The sequence below is a fragment of the Siphateles boraxobius genome, unplaced genomic scaffold (assembly GCF_051911475.1).
Source record: "Siphateles boraxobius isolate OS27281-9 unplaced genomic scaffold, OSU_SipBor_1 5, whole genome shotgun sequence".
NCBI lineage: Eukaryota > Metazoa > Chordata > Actinopteri > Cypriniformes > Leuciscidae > Siphateles > Siphateles boraxobius.
Window position 1 is genome coordinate 21,268,065 of NW_027509141.1, and position 21,692 is coordinate 21,289,756.

General features: G+C 36.1%; 1 protein-coding gene across 8 annotated transcripts in view; it reads left to right on the top strand.

The window, feature by feature from the left end:
• Window positions 1-21,692, top strand: part of cadpsa (Ca2+-dependent activator protein for secretion a) — a 151,228-nt gene that overhangs the window by 116,253 nt on the left and 13,283 nt on the right. For 4 of the 8 annotated variants that reach the window (XM_077203231.1, XM_077203233.1, XM_077203235.1 and 1 more), the window contains 9 exons: window positions 1,662-1,768; window positions 4,417-4,573; window positions 7,350-7,491; window positions 13,127-13,282; window positions 15,050-15,197; window positions 16,051-16,125; window positions 16,382-16,465; window positions 17,154-17,186; window positions 19,659-19,766. In XM_077203231.1, coding sequence (XP_077059346.1) covers window positions 1,662-1,768; window positions 4,417-4,573; window positions 7,350-7,491; window positions 13,127-13,282; window positions 15,050-15,197; window positions 16,051-16,125; window positions 16,382-16,465; window positions 17,154-17,186; window positions 19,659-19,766 — 1,010 coding nt within the window. Of the gene's footprint in view, window positions 1-1,661; window positions 1,769-2,024; window positions 2,055-3,290; window positions 3,300-4,416; window positions 4,574-7,349; window positions 7,492-9,416; window positions 9,570-13,126; window positions 13,283-15,049; window positions 15,198-16,050; window positions 16,126-16,381; window positions 16,466-17,153; window positions 17,187-19,658; window positions 19,767-21,692 lie in introns of all 8 variants that reach the window. The other 4 variants (XM_077203229.1, XM_077203230.1, XM_077203234.1 and 1 more) reach the window with 2 other exon arrangements.

The following is a 21,692-nucleotide window of genomic DNA, read 5'->3' on the forward strand; positions in this document are numbered from 1 at the left end:
GCTACGGCCACTGACGCTGTGCTTATGTACATACTGATATGTGTTTATGCTGTTATGTTGCCCTGAATGCTTTGGTGCAACTGGCTATTCTGATCTAACTGCGTATATTCACAATTGTCATCGCTACGGCCGCTGACGCTGTGCTTATGTACATACTGATATGTGTTTATGCTGTTATGTTGCCCTGTATCCTTCAGTGCATCTGGCTATTCTGATCTAACTGCGCATATTCACAGTTGTCGTCGCTACGGCCGCTGACGCTGTGCTTATGTACATAGAAGGGAGGAAGTGGAGAAGGGCAGAGTTCCCACAGCGTAGCTACGCTATTTTTTGTTCCCGCCTCTTTTAGGGAACCAAGGTTACTATAGTAACCGGAGACGGTTTCCTTTTGAAATTGTGGTAACAATTTTGAAGTTTTACAAAATAACGCTTGGTGTAAAAACTTTTTAGATTAAAATATTTTCTCAGAGAAAGCACACATACCTTTCAGTGCTTCTGATCTTATCAGTGAGGGAAAGTGACATAATTTCCTGTATCTTACATAGTTGTGGGAGATAATTCCAACAGTTTAAGGCAAAGTATGGTATGGTAACAGAATTGACGCAAGATGTATGTACACATTTTTATAAGATAAAAGTTATTTTTAAACATTTTAATGTTGAGGAATTAGTAAAAATGACTATAGGGATTTTATTAATAAAATATTACTAAAAGAAAAGTAAAGGAAAATATTTTGGTTACACAATGATACAAGATGGAAAAAATACACGGACTAATTTGGACAACAAGTCTTAACCCTTAGTCTCATAAATGTCTTAATTTGCAATCCCATCCTTAACCAACAGTAATGAACCGTTTTCCTCGCATTGTGCATTTTCATCATGTTAAAGACCCATGAACATATGTCTATTTTCACAACAGTCTGCTGTAAACTATATGATTTCTTTAATTTCACACTGTTATTTAAAATGAAGATAATGTTTAACTACTCCTGTCATTCTACGTGACATCAACTGGCAGATGAAATCTTTTAGTGGCGAAGATGAAATAGACAATGAAGGGTATATTTAAGTATGACATGTTTAAGAGAGAGGTGCTGCCCGCTTGTATTGACAGAGAGAGGTAGGACATGAGACGATATAAATCCCTGCATGTGCTGACCATTATGCATGATGACTATAACATATTTGTTGTCGTTTTTATCCTTTCTTTTTCCTCAGTTCCTTGGTTTGACTCATTATATTTGCATTGCTCTTTATTGACTCATTATGGTTCGTGTCTAGAGAGCTGAGTGTTGACAGAGTGTCAAGATTATGCCAAGACGTTAACTAAGACAGCGGAGTTGATATATGCAGCAGCAAATTTGTGGTTCATTAAGTCAGTTTTTTTTCCAGAGAGAACATTTATGAAATTCAAATCAAAAATTAATGTAACCCAGAACTTTACCCATCTCTTACCTCCTCTGTAATTTTAATTGTCATCTAAAGTTTTTGCCTTCATAGCAAATATGCTTATAAAGTAACAGTATTTAAAGGATTTAAATAAGTTAAAAAAAATTGCCTTTCAGTGAAATGTAGTTTACTTTAGGCATCAGACAGGATGTTTTCCATGTGCGTGTTTGTCTGTATGTCCATATTAACTGTTGTACCTTTGTGCCTCAGAAAATGTAGGACGCTTAGTCACCCCTGCCAAAAAGCTTGAGGACACGCTCCGTCTGGCCGAGCTGGTCATAGAGGTGCTCCAGCAGAATGAGGAACATCATGCAGAGGTGAGTGCACCAGACATGACGTGTTAGACATACTACATGCTTAAATACACATGCATGAAAAGAAATACGTCAGGCACATATTTATATGTGAAAATCAAACAACGCTCAGAACTATAACAACTATAACTAAATATTTTCAATCTCGTAAAAACTTCCTCAATGGCTGCTAGCACTGTTTAGGTAGAGCAGCCGTCATCCTCTTACATACAAAGGCAGAATATATGTGTTTTGTGTTTGTAAATTATGTGCTCCGCAGGCTACACGCACAAGTACGGGAGGTCAGGCGGTACAGTATTTTTTATTTTCATTTTTATTTTATTTTATTTTTTGCTGTCATCAGTGCCGTGCCCTGCTCTTGCATGCCAGCCTCATGATCTGGCCTACCCTGGAAGAGGCATTACATGGGCATAGCAAATCAGGATTTATTTAATTTCAGTTCAGTTAATTCAAATTTTGTTGATTTAGATTTGTTTGAGATTCAGAAAGATAGATAGATAGATAGATAGATAGATAGATAGATAGATAGATAGATAGATAGATAGATAGATAGATAGATAGATAGATAGATAGATAGATAGATAGATAGATAGATAGATAGGATCTATTCATCTTCAGTTTGACTGAACTGAAATTACTGTCACATTGACTGAATACATTAAAAGCATTGAAGGCATTAAAGTCAATGGACAAAATGAATACAGTTGTTCTTTTTATGTGAAATGCATTCAACTTCATTTCGTTTTGTTTTGTTTTGTTTTTGTTTTGTTTTGCTTCTGGTGCCAGGTTCACTAAACCATTAAAAGGAATAGTTCACCCAAAAGTCACTAAGAACACTTGTTTGTTTGTTTTCCAAACAATGAAAGTCATTGGGGTCTGATGTTTGTTGGACACTGACTGTAATTATATGGACTTAAAACATGATTCATTTAAACATTATTCAAAATATCTGCCTACAGAAATGGCTACAGGTTTGCAACAGCATAGTCATGATTTACTCAACAAAATTATTCATTTTTGGGTGAACTATGCCTTTAAGCACATAAAAACATTTTTTTAATAAACATGTCCACTAAAATGCATGGAATTGTTTATGGTATTTTATAAAGTCCAGTCATTTATCATGCACACTGACATTGCATGTTCAAATGTACACATGTACAAAATAATACATGCACAAAATAATTGAATAAATCTGGTAAACTGAATGGACGTACATATGTTTTTTTTTATGTTTTTTTAAAGCACAAGTGACAATTGGAATCTTTACCAAACAGTCTTAAGCATAGGATATTTTTTATCTAATTATTAAACATTGTTTCTATTATTTATTAGCTTATTTTTGATCAAGATTTACCATCAGTCGTTAACTTAACTTGTTATCATATTTCCAATTGCATTTTAAAGCCCTGAATGCTGACGCATTTATGATAATGAAGTGCTCAAATAGAGAGCAAAAAAAAAAAAAACTCACATAACTCACTGTTTTTCATTACTTGTTTGTTGGCTGGGAAACATTGGACAGGGTAAAGAGGTATGTAGACCCTATAGAGTCCCCCTCTATGTGCATGTCGCAGCCCCTGCACCATGGATGGAGGGATTTCCACCTTTTCCTCCCCCTCTCTGCCTGGACACCCCATCCTTCCCCTAGTCAGCTGTCCATATGGAGCGTTGAGCAAGTGGCTTGTGGTTCCACAAGCACGAGGGGGGCAGTGCTTCACCTTTGGAAGCAGACCCCCCAAAAAACCTCAATGAAAATGAGACTAGTCTCATTTTCACCCTTGCACAACCCCGATTATCTCCAAACTCTCCTCTGTTTTTGTGTCCTTCAGCTTGGTTTGGTGTGCTAGCTTTACTTACCAGCTCTAACTACAAATATTAAACTGCATTACAAATGCACTTCTCTGTTTTTTTGGGAGAAGTGTTGCAATAAAGCAAAACTGCTATACTGGTGTCAAGCAGACTGGTATGAAAGGTTTGTTTGAGTGGTCAGTGACAACAGCATGCTTTTTTTAAAGGAGAGGAAGCCATGATTTACATTAACTTTTCATTTGCCTAACATGCTTGGAGCATATCTGCTGGCCAGATGTGTTACACACAGCAGCACAGCTGGATCAGCAGCAGAGGAATCTCACATAATTAAACAATCAAACAGATAAATAATACGAACTACTGAGATTGTGCTGCTAATCACTGCTGCTGCTGCATGCTGGGAATTTTTCTGTTACAAGGGCATAAATTCCTGTGCATGGACTTGTGGGAACATTCACATCTGCAAAATGTGACATAAATAAGGATGTACTTTGAAAATGAATTAGTTAATATGTGTATTAGACATCAACTATGATGAGCTGTGCTTTTTAGAAGAGGGGACAGCATGATAGTTTCAATGCATGAGAAAAGCTTATGACACTCCACAGACACAAAGACGTGAAAAAATTCAATTTCTGGACAGTCCGGCATAAATCTCAAAACTATTTGGGGTCTTTAAAGACCCGTGTGGATTTAATAACTTTTTATAAATCTGTGGACTGTCATGCTCTTAAGTATAAGAGAAAAGGTTGATCTTCAATGTATGTCTTTATATTACATGACTGATTTTATTTTTGCTTTTTTTCTGGCTCTTGTATTGCCTCTTTCTCTCACTGCAGGCATTTGCATGGTGGTCAGATCTGATGGTTGAACATGCCGAGACATTTCTGTCTCTGTATGCTGTGGACATGGATGCGGCACTGGAGGTTCAACCCCCAGACAGCTGGGACAGCTTCCCGCTCTTTCAGCTGCTCAATGACTTCCTGCGCATTGACTGTAAGTATTTTAAGGGGATCTTTTCTGGACAGGTCTTTGTTATTTTTATGCCTTATTAAATGAATATTCTAGGTGACGTACAAAGTCATTTCTATTGAAAGCATCTGTGATGCTCATAGACTGTCAGAAACATTATTTTTTAGACTGAATTAATATAAAGTGCATCAATCTTAAATGTTAAACAAGTGTTTAAACAACAAAAAAAAAAATGTATAATGTTTGCAGTAGAAGCAGATAACATCTTGTGATTGTGATCACATAAGATGTACGGAACTGGAAATTGAGATAACCACAGTTCATAATTGTGATGTTGCAGTCCAAATATATCGCATGCATACAACAGTGTACAAATTGCATCAAAGCAGAGCTTTAAGTGACAATATAGAAGAATTAAAGGCCAAATAGTGAAACCCACAGGGGGTCAAACCAACACATTGAATGTAAAGAGTTTGCTCAAGGCCTTATCACGTCTCTAATGAACTGAAGTCAATAGGGTGCTGTCCATGGTGCTAAAGCCACTCTGCCATGGGCTGCAGTTGACTAATTATCCTAGTGGCATTCTTTGCACAGCTTGACAGATAGTTGTCTGGTAACCTATTCTTGATATTGGATTGCTTTTTCTGCTGGTCGAGATGGAGCTTGCGAAAGGAAGATGTGTGTATATGTATATATAAAATAATAATAATTAAAAAAAATAATAATAAAAAAAATAAATATATATATATATACAGTGTATATAACACACACACACACACACACACACACACACACACACACACACACACACACACACAGAGTAGTGGCCAAAGGTGATGTATTTTGTTTTTAATTACCCCACAAGTTAATTTAATTTACAATTAAACCTTAAAGATATTTGTAAAATATTTTAAATATGAGTGAAGAACAAAAGTCTACACCTGGTTACGGTATTTATCTGACAAAATTAAAAATAGACTACAGCTACAGGTATTAATTTACTCTGCAAAAGAAAATGCATAGGGGAAAACGTTACAACATATTGTCAATTTTCTCTTGTTTTTGCATGTGTTCATAATATCTTTGTATGACATAAATAAATATGTCCTTACAAATTTGGTTTCATTTTGTTATCACAAAAAAAAATAGACTGATTTCAAAACTACACAATATGCTTACAAAATCTTTAACACATTTGAATAATACTTGAATAAAGGTTGAAGATGTCAGTTTTCCTAGGCCAGACATGGACACCTGTTGGCCACTATCACACATCTATTTTTGTTTGTTTGTTGTTTATTCATTTATTTATGTTTTCATATTCATTTTTTTATACTGTTCTTTGTTTTCTTTAATTTATTTTTCTTTAACACATGTACATGAATAATACACTTCTCATAACTTCTCATTTGTAGCCTTTATTTTATCTAATTTGTAGCCTACATTTGTTACATAATTTATTTAATAACATCACTCAAGAAGAGAACAAAGATAGTTTTTTTATAGATGGTCTGTTATTCAGCATTCCAGCATTAGAAATCTCTTCTCAAACACAAAACTAAAACACTGATGCACCATTTTTAACACCATCCAGGTCCCCCATAAATGCACACATATTACTCCTCACTACAACACAGAAACACACATCATCTCCCCCTGGCCTCCTCACATACTCGCATAAACACAAACACCATCAAGCAACAGCCTACAGCGTGCACTACATCTGTGGAACAGGACATTCAGTATGGAAGGTCACTATCGTCCTGTGCCTGTAGCACTGATCTAGGCATGAAATAGACTTAACACCAGACAGGCGCTAAAGAAGAAGCTATTCATGCTGCTAATGAGGTCTAAAACAGAGGAGCCTGGGAGACCCCACTGCCCCGGCCACTCGCTCGCGGACAAACACAGCCAAGTGTACAACCACCACCGCTCAAGTGGCTAATTGGTACAGAGCAATCAGGGAAGTAAACAAACATGGCACCTACTGTGAATGATCGACCTTGAGAGAGACCAGAGTGAGAGAAATAGAGACGCTATGACTTGTACTATGCTTAGTCATCACATGCTAAAACATAAGGTATTTTCCAACACATAGTGTCCAATTACTTAAAAAAATGCATTAACGGTAAAAATCCATTGTTTTTTTTTGTAATAGATATTTTGGGATAATCTAACACAAAAATATCTTGAAGGAAAGGTAGCTAATACATTTTTAAATATTTGAACAATTTCTGCTGCATGGATTGGAAGACAATAAAAAATCACATTATTTTTCCTTCATTTTTACATAAACTTAATTTATGACAAAGTAAACGTCGGCATGAAACGTAAGTTGCAATAATCTTTTCTTAATATAATAATCTTCTATATCCAAGTGAAACGGCTTTTCAAACAAAAAAAAAAGTAGTGCGGGATTTGATTTTGTCCATCGGGAATTGATTGGATCGTTGTGTTTGCTGTGATATCATGAGAGTGACAGGTTGTCATCAAAGAAGAGATGTCGCTGCATGAGGGAGTGGAAATTGTTTTGATTTAAGATTATAAGGGAGGGTACATGCATTAAACAAGAGCAGAAAAGTTGTGCTCATATTTATAATAAATACTGCAATATTCCATTAAAAAAGACAGAAAAACAAGAATTGTACATTTTAACTTCATGTTGTCTTCAACTCTAATCGCTAACTAATTTTTTTTTGTTCCTTTGTTTGTGTCTATTTTTTATGTTTATTGCTGTTTATTGCTGAATATAGGTCAAAGGTCAAAAATTCTCTTTCCCACTTTTGTCTTGCTTTTTCAGATAATCTGTGTAATGGGAAGTTTCATAAGCACCTGCAAGACCTGTTTGCCCCTCTGGTGGTGAGGTATGTGGATCTAATGGAGTCCTCCATAGCTCAGTCCATACACAGAGGATTTGAACGAGAGTCTTGGGAACCAGTCAAGTAAGCCAAACACTTTTTCACTTCTAGCGGTATGTTCTAGGGATGTTAATTCAATTAGTACAATTATATAAAAAAGATGTATGCACTTAATCATGCCCCCAGTACTTCTGTAGTCTTTTCATGTGTTCAGAGAGCAAGATGGAATTCAGCAGAACTAAACAGACCTCGGGGGTCTCGCTACGTGTTTTTGTCTCTCTTTGTTTTTTCGAATCATTCTTTGCACTTGTTTACTTGATTTTAACGGCTAAAAGGGGTCCTATATTACTTTTTTACATTTCAACTTTACTCAGTGTGTACGGTTGCTGTTTGAGCACGAAAAGGTCTGCAAATTTACTAAAGCACAAAGTCCACTGCAAAGAGAGCTAGTCTCTATATCAGTAAGCATTGTTTCTGGCGTGGCCTGGTTGAGTTGTATTGATAGTGTGTTGAATATCTCGGTTATTGTAAGTGGTATGACATTTCTGAAACACGCTTGAACCAATTGACCAATCACAACACACTGGTCCAGCCGACCAATCAGAGCACATTGCGCTTTTTGGAAGGAGGGACTTCACAGAGGCCGGAACAAAACAGAGGGTTACTTACAGACCAGGAAGAGAGAGATGCTACAACAATGTTGAAGGTAGGGTAAGCTATTTCAGAGGGGCCAGCAATAGCAAGCTAGCTTTGAAAGCATGAGATCCCAACCTCCCTTCAGAGCGTCTCCTAAAGCACGCCTCCTTCAAAACACATGAACGCACACAGCAGAGTCTGCAGATCGTCACGAGAGACGGCGTTAAATTACCTCATGTCCTAAAGCACATAACAATAATAATGAACATAAACAACTTTGAGAGCACTGACTTGTACCACCTGACTGCTGCAGATTAATTTCGCCGTTGATAGTGACATAGAAACGCATAAATCCTAGTCCGAGGACGTGAACAGCTCTTAATTATGGTTACGGCATGGCATAAGCTTGTTGTTTTGGTTCAGGAGGAACTGTAAAATGTGGCTGCTGTTTTTTTGCGGCGCTCGGTGACTGTGTGTCTACAACTCTGCATAGTCTTACAGAACGCGATGATGTCGTGTGACGTCTGCGTGAGCAGGGTACGCGAAGGTATGGAAATGCACATGTTGAAAGGCAGGTAGGACATTGTATCATTGCATCCAGACCGAATGCAATGATTGGACAATTTTTTGGGTCCTGAGACTTCCACAGAAGATATATGTACATGTTTTAATATTTAGACCATTTCTATTACTGATTGCTATCAGGATGTGAAGAGAGTTTCAGCCAGTATAACAAAAAGTGTTTATAAAATAAATTGCCTACTCTTCCTTTAAATATGTGAATAATATAGTTTTTTGGACATTCAATCATAAAAACCTATTCTAGTAAGCCCCCAAAACAAAAACAATGGGCATAATATGTCCCCTTTAAAAAATTATTTAATAATAATTGTATTTTATATACACCCAATTGTATAATTGGGTGTGTTTTTGAGATTTAGGTTTCTTTTTCTTCAACTAGCTCTAATTTTCTTACAGTCCTAACCAGCTCAGCTTGTTGAACGTTTATAAGCATTTTTTGCACGATTCCTAAATATACAAGTCACTAGAATAACTTTGAATCACTCAGCAAAGCAACATCGACTACACGACTGTAGGGATGTTAATGCTAATTGAATCAACAATCTGCATTTCAGCAGAAACAAATGTGTGTTTTCTCATAAAACCAGAGCCAAAGTGGTGATAATGTGATTCACTCCAGTCTCATGTGCACTTCTCATCTCTGCAACACCATCTTCTCTCTAAATGAATTCTTCATCTTGTGCTCTAAACATACTGTACGTAATGCCGTGTTTCTTTATCATCCATGCTTTCATCTGTGCATCTACATCATTGCATTCTTTTTTTTCTGTTTCTTTTTTCCTTTTCCACAGGAGTTTAACAAGTAATCTGCCCAGTGTCAACCTACCAAATGTGAATCTACAAATGCCTAAAGTACCAAATCTACCAGTGTCAGTTAATCTGCGACCAATGCAAATGCCTAGCTTTTCCACCCCCAACTGGATACCGGGTTTATCTGAAACTGAGTGTGTACTGAGTCTGTACTGGATTCTAATACATGCATGTGTGGCCTTAGCATCAACATTTAGTTCATATTTTTCATATTTTTAGTTGTAGACAGGTTTCATTTAACTATTTTAATTAGGAAAGTCTTAAGAGGTGCATCTACAGTTGGAATTTGGAAATGAGGATTTCAGCCTGAATTAGCATTTATAAAATGCAACATCACACAACATTTTACAATGTCATATTTTTTGTCGAGACAAATAGTTAAAACTAGAGATTGCTCCAGAACATTTCTATGTTTGTGATAATAATTTCAAAACCAAATGACATTTTCAGTTTAAAGCAATCTGTTGTTGATTTACTATGTTTGGAATCACTTTCATGTGTCATAATCCACATAAGGGACAATAAACAAAAACAGATGCTTTGATTCTGCTATACAAAAACAGATGCTGTGCAAAATTGCCAATATCTTACTAATTGGGTTTTTTTGGAGGTAAATACAATTTAATGTTTTAAATCATCATTTTATTTTATCATATTATAGTGTATATATGTAGAAAGATGTTTTCATCCCAAAGGGTCATTTAACACTAAACCACATTTTCTGAGATGTTAACAGAGAACATATCATGGAAGACAATGTTAGCATCCATTAATTTTAATTTAAGGAGAAAAAAAAACACTTGGGGATTTTAACTATTTTCATCTTGTGGGTTTAAAATACAATGTAGTGTGAAGCAAACTACTTGTACTAGTGTAGCAAACTACTTTATTACAAAGGTTTGCTTTTTGCTATACTGTATCTTAATTTAAATTGTAAAGTAGCATATATATATATATATATATATATATATATATATATATATATATATATATATACACAACAGATATATTGACTCACATCAAGCTATGGTAGTAATATGTACATAAAATCAGGTAATTCCAAATAGTTCGCAAACCTTTTCTTAAAACTGTATATGTTGACTCAAGTGCTTTGTTTACATGGTTGGAAATTGCCTACACTTGTGAATTAAAATGAAAAAAAAAATTGCGATTTAGGGAGTTGACACAGGTGAGCCAATGGAATTTTAGCATATATTTAGACATGATAATTAAAAAAAACTATTCTCCAAACCTTAGCTTTTCACCACTTTCCAGATGAGAGTGAAATACCTTCAGCGCTGCATTTATTGGAAAAAAATTATGCATGCACAGACATAATTACGCATGCTGAGTGACACTCTAAGGTGTAATGATGGGTAAACTCCAAAGGTTGCCAAAACTACGGTAGTTGAAACCACCAAACCTCAGTCACAAAATATTTGTACCTGTCTAGTCATGTCAAACTCAAGCTTAAAATACTTTCTATTTACAATTTGGTTAGCACTTTATTTTACAGTCCTTTTCCGCATGTACATATTACTATATACATATTATAATAATTACAAAAACTGGGTAATAATATTTACCTTCCCCTAAATCTAGTTACCTTATATTATCTAGTACTTTCTTAGGTAAGTACAAAGAATGCACAGTGCACTGTAAAATAAAGTACAACCAGAATCTGTGTTTACAATAAACCTGAATAATGTTTCAGTAATATATTTATGCTAAGGCCACAGCATGGAAATAGCCCACGGACAATTTGAACCCAAAAAGCCCTAAGCATGTTGAAGTGTTGGAAGATACAGTATCACACTATAAAAACATTCTCATGTTTTGATAGCTGAATATTAAATCTGAAGTGTGTAATTTCTGCACTAGCTGCGCCAAACAAAATCACAAAAATTACTAGAAAAGGAATGTTTGTTAAGACAAATGTTGAATGATTCATTAATATCAAGCCAACATGATGACTGATTCTTCTTTGTTCAGTCAGTCTGAAACAAACAGATCGCAATTTGGTTTGGTACCGCAGAAATTATACACTTCACCTTCAACAAAATTATTCACAATAGCATGGTCATATGATTAGATGCTCATCATTGATATCTGACCATGAATTAGTGATGCTACTTTAACATCTTGTATCTTTCCAACATCTTCCTCCTTTCCCTTTTTCTATTAGAATAGAAAATGACCTAGGTGTTTTTCCTATTTCTTCCTGCTGTATTTGCTGGGTATGGGGTCCCAGAATAGTAGCTCTCCTTCTGTACCCCGCCTTGGGGCTGTTGGGGATAAGAATACTGAATGACATCACCCCATCCCCTTCTTGGTTCTGTCCTGTTTCCTTCATACCGTTCTCTGAAGTGATATACAAACTTCAGAGCAACAGGCATCGGCTTTCAGTAGATACAAATACAAGACTCTAAAAGGACTTTACTGGTTTTGTGAGTAACCCAAACTTTAAACTGCATTGTTTCTCACAACAGTGTTTTTTACACAATGGATCAATAATGTTTTGATTGACATCTAATTTGGCCAGTTTTACAAGAGTATACGGTTTCATTTATTTTTTAAGAATTTCATTTCACAACTTTCGCATATACGGGGTTGTTTAAACGTCCAAATAATTTATTATACAATTTTTCATTACAAATTACTGTATATTATCAGCAAAACATGAAACATGTTAATTGAAAAACATATTTTTAACTTTTCTAAGTAACCTTATTTATTTATTTTTAATCCTAAAATTTAAATATTTTTATTTTAGAGGGGGGGGGGGGGGGTAAATAAAGAAAGAAAGAAAATATAAATATGCAGTTTATATATTTTTGTAAGTCTATCAAGCACATTTATTAAAAATTGAATTTGATATACTAACTTAATAAATAAATAAACAAATAAATAAATAAAGTCACCATTAATCAATCTGTAAATATTTCTACACATCCTTCTGCTGCTGTATGTGAGTGTCTGTTGAGTCTGTTAGACGACTGCAGTTCAAATGAACCGACCCTTGGAGTCTTCCATCTAAATCTGGCTTCAGTGTGAAGCTCTCATTGCTTCAGTCAATCTTAAAATATGTTTCCACTGAAGATGCCTTGGCCTGCTGGCTGTTTGAGGACTCTGTACTCAGGCTGTGAGGAATGGTGTGAGAGTCAGTCTCTCATTTTCTTTCTATGATCTATTCTTCATTCAGTTCGGACCCTGTGGAGCTGAAATTGGTTCCATTCAAACAGATCTATAACTTTAGTCTGATCAGTTTAAAGTCTGGGACTGTAGCTTCTCCTGCCACTCCATACACATACAGTCTTTACTTGTTATCCCGCAAGTCCCCTTTGACATCATTGTGCATGTTTTACCTTACCTGTACTCAAACAACCAAGTAAGGCCTGATTGTTTATCATTTTGTTTTAGGATTAACCATTTATTTTTTTCCATGGAACGATCGCCAATGAGGTTGATCTGAAGCCGTCAGGGCAACTTTGCAACGATCGGGAAGTGGTAAAAAATAAGTAAACCAAATGTGCCACCCTGGACTCGAAACAGGCTTTGTCTTCTTTAACAACCCCCTGCCCTCTGACCTTCCTACTTCCTGACCTTTTCCAGAGCATTCCATTCCTGATATTCAGCGCCGAGTAAAATAACTTTCTGTATCTCCCTCTGACTGTCTCTTCTGCATTGCCAGTAATGGTTCTGGGACTTCAGAGGACTTGTTTTGGAAACTGGATGCACTGCAGACATTCATAAGAGACCTTCACTGGCCAGAAGAAGAGTTTGCCAAACACCTGGAGAGCCGACTTAAACTCATGTCCAGTGACATGATTGAGTCCTGTGTAAAAAGGTAAGGCTGGAAACTTTCTTGACGTTGGAAACCTGTTAACTGTCTTCTAACACAACAACTACCTTTTTTTGTGGAATTTAGGCTGTTGTATTTTGACAGTTGACACTTTTTGGGATGTACTGCAGTGTGACATGCTAAACTCCATTTAAAACAATTTTAAGCAGCATTTTGCTTTTTTGTTATTTTTTTATTTTTTATTATGTGTGTAGCTTTCATGACGTAATATTAGTTGAGATGACATTAATTATTCGTACTTTTACTTCACACCACAGGACTATTTAAAAAGAGACAAAACATGATTAAAATAATAATAAAATTATAAACTTTCTTTTTTACAGTCATGTTTGTAGTAAAGTTTGTTTCTTAAAAATAATATAGTTACTGTTATATATCTTATTTGCATTTCTACAATGCAGAATATTGGCTTAATCTTAAGGATGCACCTATTGACATATTACTTATTTTACTATATATTTTTTACTATTAAAATATTAATTATTTACAGTCGATATAAAAAAGTACACAAAGTCTTCCACAAGAGATGCCCTCTAAATTGAGCAGATCTGGGACGTTTTTGCATAAAAGAGTGGGAAAATATTAAAATTAAAGATGTGCTAACCTGAAAGATTTCTTTAAAAAAATAGAATAATATAATAAAATTCTGTAATACAATTAAAGGGTGATTGAACTATGAGTTCAGGGGTATGCACACTTTTTTCAAATTGTTTATTTTTATTTCTCTGAAATGTCACTTTGTTTTTTTTGTTTTTTTGTGGCATTGCATAGGTTGTAATTTTTACATTAAAGAAGCAAAAGCTCTGATATGATTTATATTTCTATTTTACATAAAGAAAAAGAAAAACTGTTTTAACAGGAGTGCATACGCTATATATATCCAGACGTGTTATAACCAACATTAAAATTGTGTACTATTTTTGTCTCAATAATTTAAACACCAGAATCTAAAATGTATCATTTTAAATTCTACAAATGAATTGTGGCATCACAACATTATAATGTAAAATATTAAATGTGGATATTCATTTTTAGATATACCAAATATTAATATTGTTTTGTCTTTATACAAATTAAAACCTGAAAAATACTGAAAATATTGATGATGATAAAAAAGCGTGCATTATGCATCCCATTTGAATAAGAGAAAAAGGGCTAGCTGATTTCCAATGTGCATGTCCACATCTATAATCCTTCTTCTTAAAGTGTTGTGAGGATGTCAAACAGGACGTCTTCTTAGCAGCATTCCTTCAGTCGCTCGTAGGGTGCGATAAACTCTTTGTCGTGCTTGCTGTGAGTGAAGACGTGATTTAAGAAACTGTTGTGAGTAATGTCATGGTAATTTGGTGAGTCAGAAGATGATCTGGCTTAACAAGTAAAATAAGCCACTCCTTTCCTATTCCAATCCACAAAACGACTTTTTAGTAAGCTAAGAATTGTGATTAAAAAAATAATTTGTATTATTATTATTTATTTTCTTTCTTTCTTTTTCATTCTTTTTGTTTCTTTCTTTCTTTCTTTCTTTCTTCGATAGTCCTTTATTGGATTTCAGTCGTCAAAAGTTAAAAAACTACCTAATAGATATTCTGGCTACACATAAAAGCATCTTACACCACTAAGAGTGCCAGTTACTACACTTTAATGCAGAAAGTCTCAACCCGCATATATTTTGTTCTTGTTTCCTCGCTTCACTTTTAACATCCTACTTCTGAATTACCACAGTGGAATTGATTCTCCTCTGTGTTGTTTCAGAACCAGAGCAGCCTTTGAGGTGAAGTTGCAGAAGAGCCCCCGCACCACAGACTACCGTGTTCCTCAGTCCATATGCACCATGTTCAATGTCATGGTGGACGCCAAGGCCCAATCTGCCAAACTATGTGCAATGGAGCTCAGCCAAGAGGTACACATGTACCCATATACAAGGAACTTCTCATGTTCTCTTTTTCTCTAGCTTTCTCATCTTTGCAAACATACACTTTCTCTGCCACAATTTCCAGTCAAACGCCCTCATAATGTGCTCATCTGCATCTTAGTTTAAATAGCAGTTTATACCGTTAAACCCTTTATTCTGCAGTATTTTTTGAAATGCATGAATTCATCATATGCACCAGCCTATGATATATACAGTAGGTATATATGAATTGAACGTTGTTTTTTAAATGCATACACACGTATTATCAATGATTGCAAGTGTACCATTTAAATGCATTTAATGCTACAGATCTGAATGATTCACAAGCATGGCAATTTTCCATTGTTTCTAAATTTTTTATTTAGTTTGACTCTGTGCTGTAATGAGATGTTTTCTTTTTCTCTCTGTTGCTTTCTAATTGTCACTGTCACCTTGTCTGCTGTATCTTTCTTTTCATCCCTTTACTCAATCTTGTGAAAGTTTGTTAGAGAATGGGTAAGTGTGGCTAACAATTCAATTGAATTCTCACCTTTGTGTCCCTAAGGTATAATTAGCAATCCTAGCAGTTTCCCCCAGTCCTCTGACACTTAAATTGTTTTGATTATATTACCATATGTGATAGCTGGTTCTGAATATACATGTGCTAGAAGTGAGACATCTCATATCCGTAGCATCTTGAGACAGGTAATGATCTGAACTGAATTAATTACCCAGACGTCCTTTATATGAGGTATATGGAGACAAAGGGATTGGGTTTGCACAGATTATCCCAGGTGAAAACCACCAAACAGCTCGAAGAAACCTTGTTGCAATTCATACTCATCATGTCTTTCTTTTCCAGAGACAGTACCACTCGCAAATTGACGATCTCATCGAGGAGACGGTGAAAGAAATGATTACTTTACTCGTGGCAAAGGTAGCATTCCAGGAATTTGTGTTTTTACATATGCATATAATTGCTTCTTTAAAAAAAAAAAAAAAGTAAATAAAAAAAGTAAAAACAGACTTTAATTTTATAAATCATGCTGTTTGTGGGTTAAGTTTCTATTCATTGTTAAATCTCTAAGAAATTCACAGGACAAATTATTCTGTTTGATCAATTAGGATAATTTTATATTTTGAAAGGCAATATAGTTAAAATTTGTATTTGTGTGTTTTTCTGTGTTTTTCAGTTTGTTGTAATCCTAGAGAGTGTTCTGGCAAAATTGTCACGTTACGATGAGGGCACACTTTTTTCCTCCTTCCTGTCATTTACAGTAAGAACAAAGTATTTTTCTAATAAAAAAATCTTTTACTCTAGTCACAAGATACTTTGGGCCAGATTTACTTACAGTTTGTGCCAGCGCAATCCCTTTTTTGGCATTAAAAACTACTGTCAGGATTTACCAAAGACGCAGTGACAAATTAGCACTGAAAAGGAGTGGGCAGAGTTATTTTGACCTTATTGCATATGCATTTGTAGGAGTTTCCCTTTCAGACACAACATTTATGGGAGGAGACTATTTAAATGAATCACTCAGCGCGAATAACTGGGATGTGCTCTAGTCAACTTACTGGTATTTTCGCCATTATTTACCACCCCAAATTTCTGCTTCCCTTGGTAGATTGCATTGGTCATTATGGAAATGATTCGGCTGCGTCTGTTTTCTTAAATTTGCATCTCGTCAGAGGATCACGCGCAGAACTTTCCACTCACGTCTGCGCTTTTATTGTATTGTGTTCTCACACTAATTTGCTCTGTTTAGTAAATCTGGCCTTTTGACTCCAAAATGCGTTTTCAACAACAAAGATATTGTTTAATCTTATATTAGGACTTATAAACTGCTTTGTTAAAATAATATTTCTAAAGAAGATTTTGTCTTTCACATTGCAATATTGTATAGGCAAAATATTCATATTTAAATGATTAATTTATTTTGATTATAAAATCTCTTTTATTTGTAGGTAAAAGCTGCTTCGAAATATGTGGATGTTCCTGTAAGTGACAACAGGATTTTTCTAATACTCATTGGTTGATTCATCAAACAGTTCATTGTTTATAATTGAACGTAATATTTAAGTTGTTCATCAATTTGTTTATTCAGTTTTTTCCTTCTTGTAGACATACATAACTCATTCACAATTCATTAATAGTATGTTACACTGTTTTCAAAAGCCCTGTAATAGCTTTAAGATATGGCTAATAATTGCCATGGCCTGCTGTGTGGCCATCTCTTAGCCCCAAATGGCCATTCATGTGTATGTGTGAGAGTCATCTCTGTGAAGCTCTACCCTCTGCAGCAGACAGTGTGATGTGTGTGTTGTGCAACAAAAGCGCGTCGTGAGGATGCCGCTGAGTCCAACTCATTGCACTCAGCTTCACATCACTGAGTTTCCTTCAACTGCCAACACATTTGGTCACAACGCGAGGCTTTTTAAATTAAAAGCCTGTCAATGAATGCCGGAAGCATCCTCTCGCTCTCTCTCTCTCTCTCTTTGTCGTAGTCCTGATGGTCTGAGGGTCAGGGAATCTTATGTTTCCATGTTAATTGTTTGCTTAATACACAAAATAAAATCATGTCTGACAAACTTGCTCATTTGCACCCTCTGAAAGGACCCATAGATGTGTGAAGTAAGTTCAATTTACAGCGTCTGACAATTACCAATTCTGATGACCTTTATTTGCCCGCTGGCAAAGGAAGTGTTTAATTCTCCGCTGAGGCCGAGCAGGGGGGCAAAACACCCCAGATGATTTACCCTGGGTTGATTTTTCACTTGCTATTTCGTTGAATAGAATCTTACTTAATCAGATAGCATTGTTCTCCTGCCAACATGTTCAGACTTCAAACTCTGACAATGACAGCTCACGTTTTGACTCTTAGACATCTAGGAAAATGAGAAAGAAAACACTTTTTATCTACTTGTCAGGTGAAACACCATTAGTTTATATGACAGTAGCTTGCTACTTTACAATGCGAAAAAACTTAAAAATTACCACAAGCTTCAGATTAGCATGACAATACAGGTTTAACAACTATTAAGGGACAGTCACAATAAGGAATTCTCTGCTAAATTTGGGGGGCAAAAAGGTCCATTGTTGAGAGTGTAGTGATGTATGAAGCACAGGAGTCACTTTCTGTTGGTCAACATGACAAATTCACATGACCAACTTGATCCTGACGCCTTCAAGCCAAATTCCAGATTGCATAGATTCCTATTGAAATTACTAGATTTCGACGATAAAAATTCTCTGAACAATGGTAAATGTTACCGCGCCTTTATTCTCTGTTTACATTTAGTCTCAGCCCCAGTCTTGGCTGGACATCTGATGCATAAGGTACACACATTTGGAAACACTTCAGGATTTTTCAAAGTCGTCATCTGATTGGTTGCATTCTTCAGGATGTCCCGGAGACGTGTGTGTCGCGTTCTTTAACGGTCTGCCTGGAAACAATGCTGTCATGACGCCAAACAGAACAAGAAAGCTGTTGGGTTTACAACTGCGACTTGCTTTCAAGAGTTTTACATGCCATTCTGTTGTTGTCTGGGCATCGACTTTACATTTCCACTCCCCTAAACATGGCACTGAACAAAACAAACTGTGATTAGTTGCTTTACATGTCAGTCAGGCGGCCTCTTGGGCGGTCCTTGACCAATTAAAGCTGCCATGGAGATCATGGCTGCTCCGAAATCGCATTCTCTCTTGAGTAGGTAGTTATATTGACTAAGTTATTATTTCACAACCTCTAAAAAGTACATTCTATACAGTTTGAATGTGTGTAGTACTATTGTAATCCAGACGTACTACATCTGCCATGTTGTCATTATCATGTGACCTACCAACGTCAGTTACGTTGCTTCACAGCCATTCACAAATTCTCTCTCGTGGGCTCATGGGATAGTAAAGTGTCCATCGTATGCACACTTCAGAATCTCTCCGGCAGTAGTAGGTCATCCGGGTACTTTTTGCCTATTCTTTTATAAGTTCTGTGAATTCGGACATACTACTTTTGTCACATACTGTTTTTCGCCTACTACTGTAGTAGGGAAGTATGCGATTTTGGATGCAGCCCAGACCTTCTGCCGTCAGTCTGAAGGTCTGGATACACAAGACTAGCCTACATTTATAGTATTTTAAGGGATCAAAAGTTTTTTCAAAAATTAGGCATTCACATTCAATTCCTTCATGGAAAAGCCAATCCTAGAAAGCATTGCGACACTGTGAATAAAAAGATGGCGCGAGAGTTTATTATAAAAACTTCAGTACTCAATACTAAAATAAATATCGCTTAAAAAATAGTGTAATAGTGTAATTAAAAAGGTATTGTTTCTGTGAGTTGAGTGTATTTGTTGTGGTGCTGCCTTTGTAGAAAGTTCATTAGAATTTGTAACAGAGCTGTGGCATACTAATATTTAAATTGCTTCAAGCACTAATATATCTTTCTCTGTCTCTCTTTCCGTCATCTGCAGAAACCTGGGATGGATGTTGCCGACAGCTATGTGACATTCGTTCGCCATTCTCAGGATGTCTTGCGGGATAAGGTCAATGAGGAGATATATATAGAAAGGTTATTTGATGTAAGTAATGGCTGTCTTCTCCCTCTGTGAAGGGGGAGGCCCTTCAAAATGTGACATAACAGCCAGCTTGGAGGGATAAGTCACATTTTGAGACCTGCTTCTATCTTTTCCTTAGTTAATTTCTTTTACTCTTTGACTCTCTGACTCTAACTTTCTCTCTTGCACTGCTTCTCTGGCTTAACCTTTCCTCTCTGATTTGCAGTGCTGTGTGTGTTCCTGCGTGTTCTGGCTGTAATATTCCCTTCGCTCTGCTCGTTATTCCTAGTGCAAAATTCTGGAGGAGGATTATCTTAAGATGTGTTCTCACACAAGGGACATGCAGATGTGAGATTAAGCAGTTCAAGCCACCTACAACACACATGCAAACAAAGATAGGAACTGATGATTCACAGATGAATGTACAGAGGTATAGATTTATTACAGGCCTTTGATTAAAGGTTCTGCTTATTCAGAATAGCTTGTGGTTTGATTTAGAGAACAGTAGAACAGAAATATACAGAAGTCCTAAGAGGCCATGCTTTATTTTTTAATGATCACAATTTTCCTGTAATCTTGGTTGAACAATTTTTTCCCCCTCAAGATTTTGACTTTCTTGCGAAAATTTTAGCATACTCTTCTGTTCAAAAGTTTGGGGTCAGTCAGTAAAAAACTTTTTTTTTTTTTTTTTTTTAGGAGACATTCATAAAGTAATATTGAACATATGGTCTATTTTATTTCCATTATGAAGTCTGTATGGATATATTGCTGACATGTGTTTTAGTGATTGAAACTAACCAAAGAAATGGTTTCTTTCATGTCAGGATCATGAAAAGTGGGGAGAAAAAAGAATGCATGTCTTCTTAGGACTTCCATTGAAACTGGACGAATTAGATATACTAAAACAATCAAAGTGTGAAGGATATTGTTTTGTTCATTTTAGCTGATAGTTGCTGCGGGGGTGTCACAAAGGCAACTGCCCTATTTCCGGAGTAAATCTCCCGCTAAGGAGATCCAAATAGAGAGAAGCCCTCCAAACCTTGGGCTTATTGTGATAAAGGCTTAAAGAAAAGGAAAGAATGAGGGAAACACTGAGGGCAAGAAAGATAAGTTGAATAAGAAACACTGAAGGGGAGGGCACACAATGGAGAACACCGTCTTAAGGGATGGCCAGGCCCATCATGTTGGTTATAATCCTTTTGTGCAATCTGTAGACCAGTTTGTTAAGTGTGTGTTGTGGGAAAGGTGTGTTTGCATTGTGTGGCTAAAGACTTTTTTGTTTATATTCAGAAAGAAAGCCAGAGCAGGAGCGTCGCTCTAGGATCGGTTTTCTTGTCCATTTGCTCAACGTTGCTCCTCAAGACAACCTGATCTGAAAAACAGCGCTCCCACTCTGTAACGCTTTGTGAATATAGCTCCTCGTGTCATAAGTGAACAATTCAAGTAAGAATCCTGATCGTGGTTCATTGTTGACTTTCATTTCACGGTGAAAGCTGACCCGGGATCAGTAGTCTTACTATGAGATGCTTTGAACATGTGAGCTCTGGTTTGTGAGTTTTCTGAGTGTCCTACAAAAAGGCTGCTTGAATCTGCTGCTCTACGCCATCTTGTACTGGTTTTACCTCAATTTTGCAATGCCTAACTATCTTTCTCCCCTCCTGGAGGGTGTCTGAAAAGATTATGTGTTCTTTTCTTTCTTCGTTCGCTTGGAATGAGATTGTGTCGCTTATTTTCCAGCCGCATTGTGCATTTGCTTTCACTTCCTCGAATGCAAACAAGGGAAAAAATCCCATCTGCCTTGTTTTTTCTACCCTCTCATTCCATTTCTCCATTTTGCTTTCTTGTTTTTTCCACCTCCTTTCTTGCTCTCTCTCTGCGCCCTGAACCGAAATGAAACTTATCCTTCCTGTCAAGTTGTTTTTGTCACATTATGCCAAGTGGCATTATTCA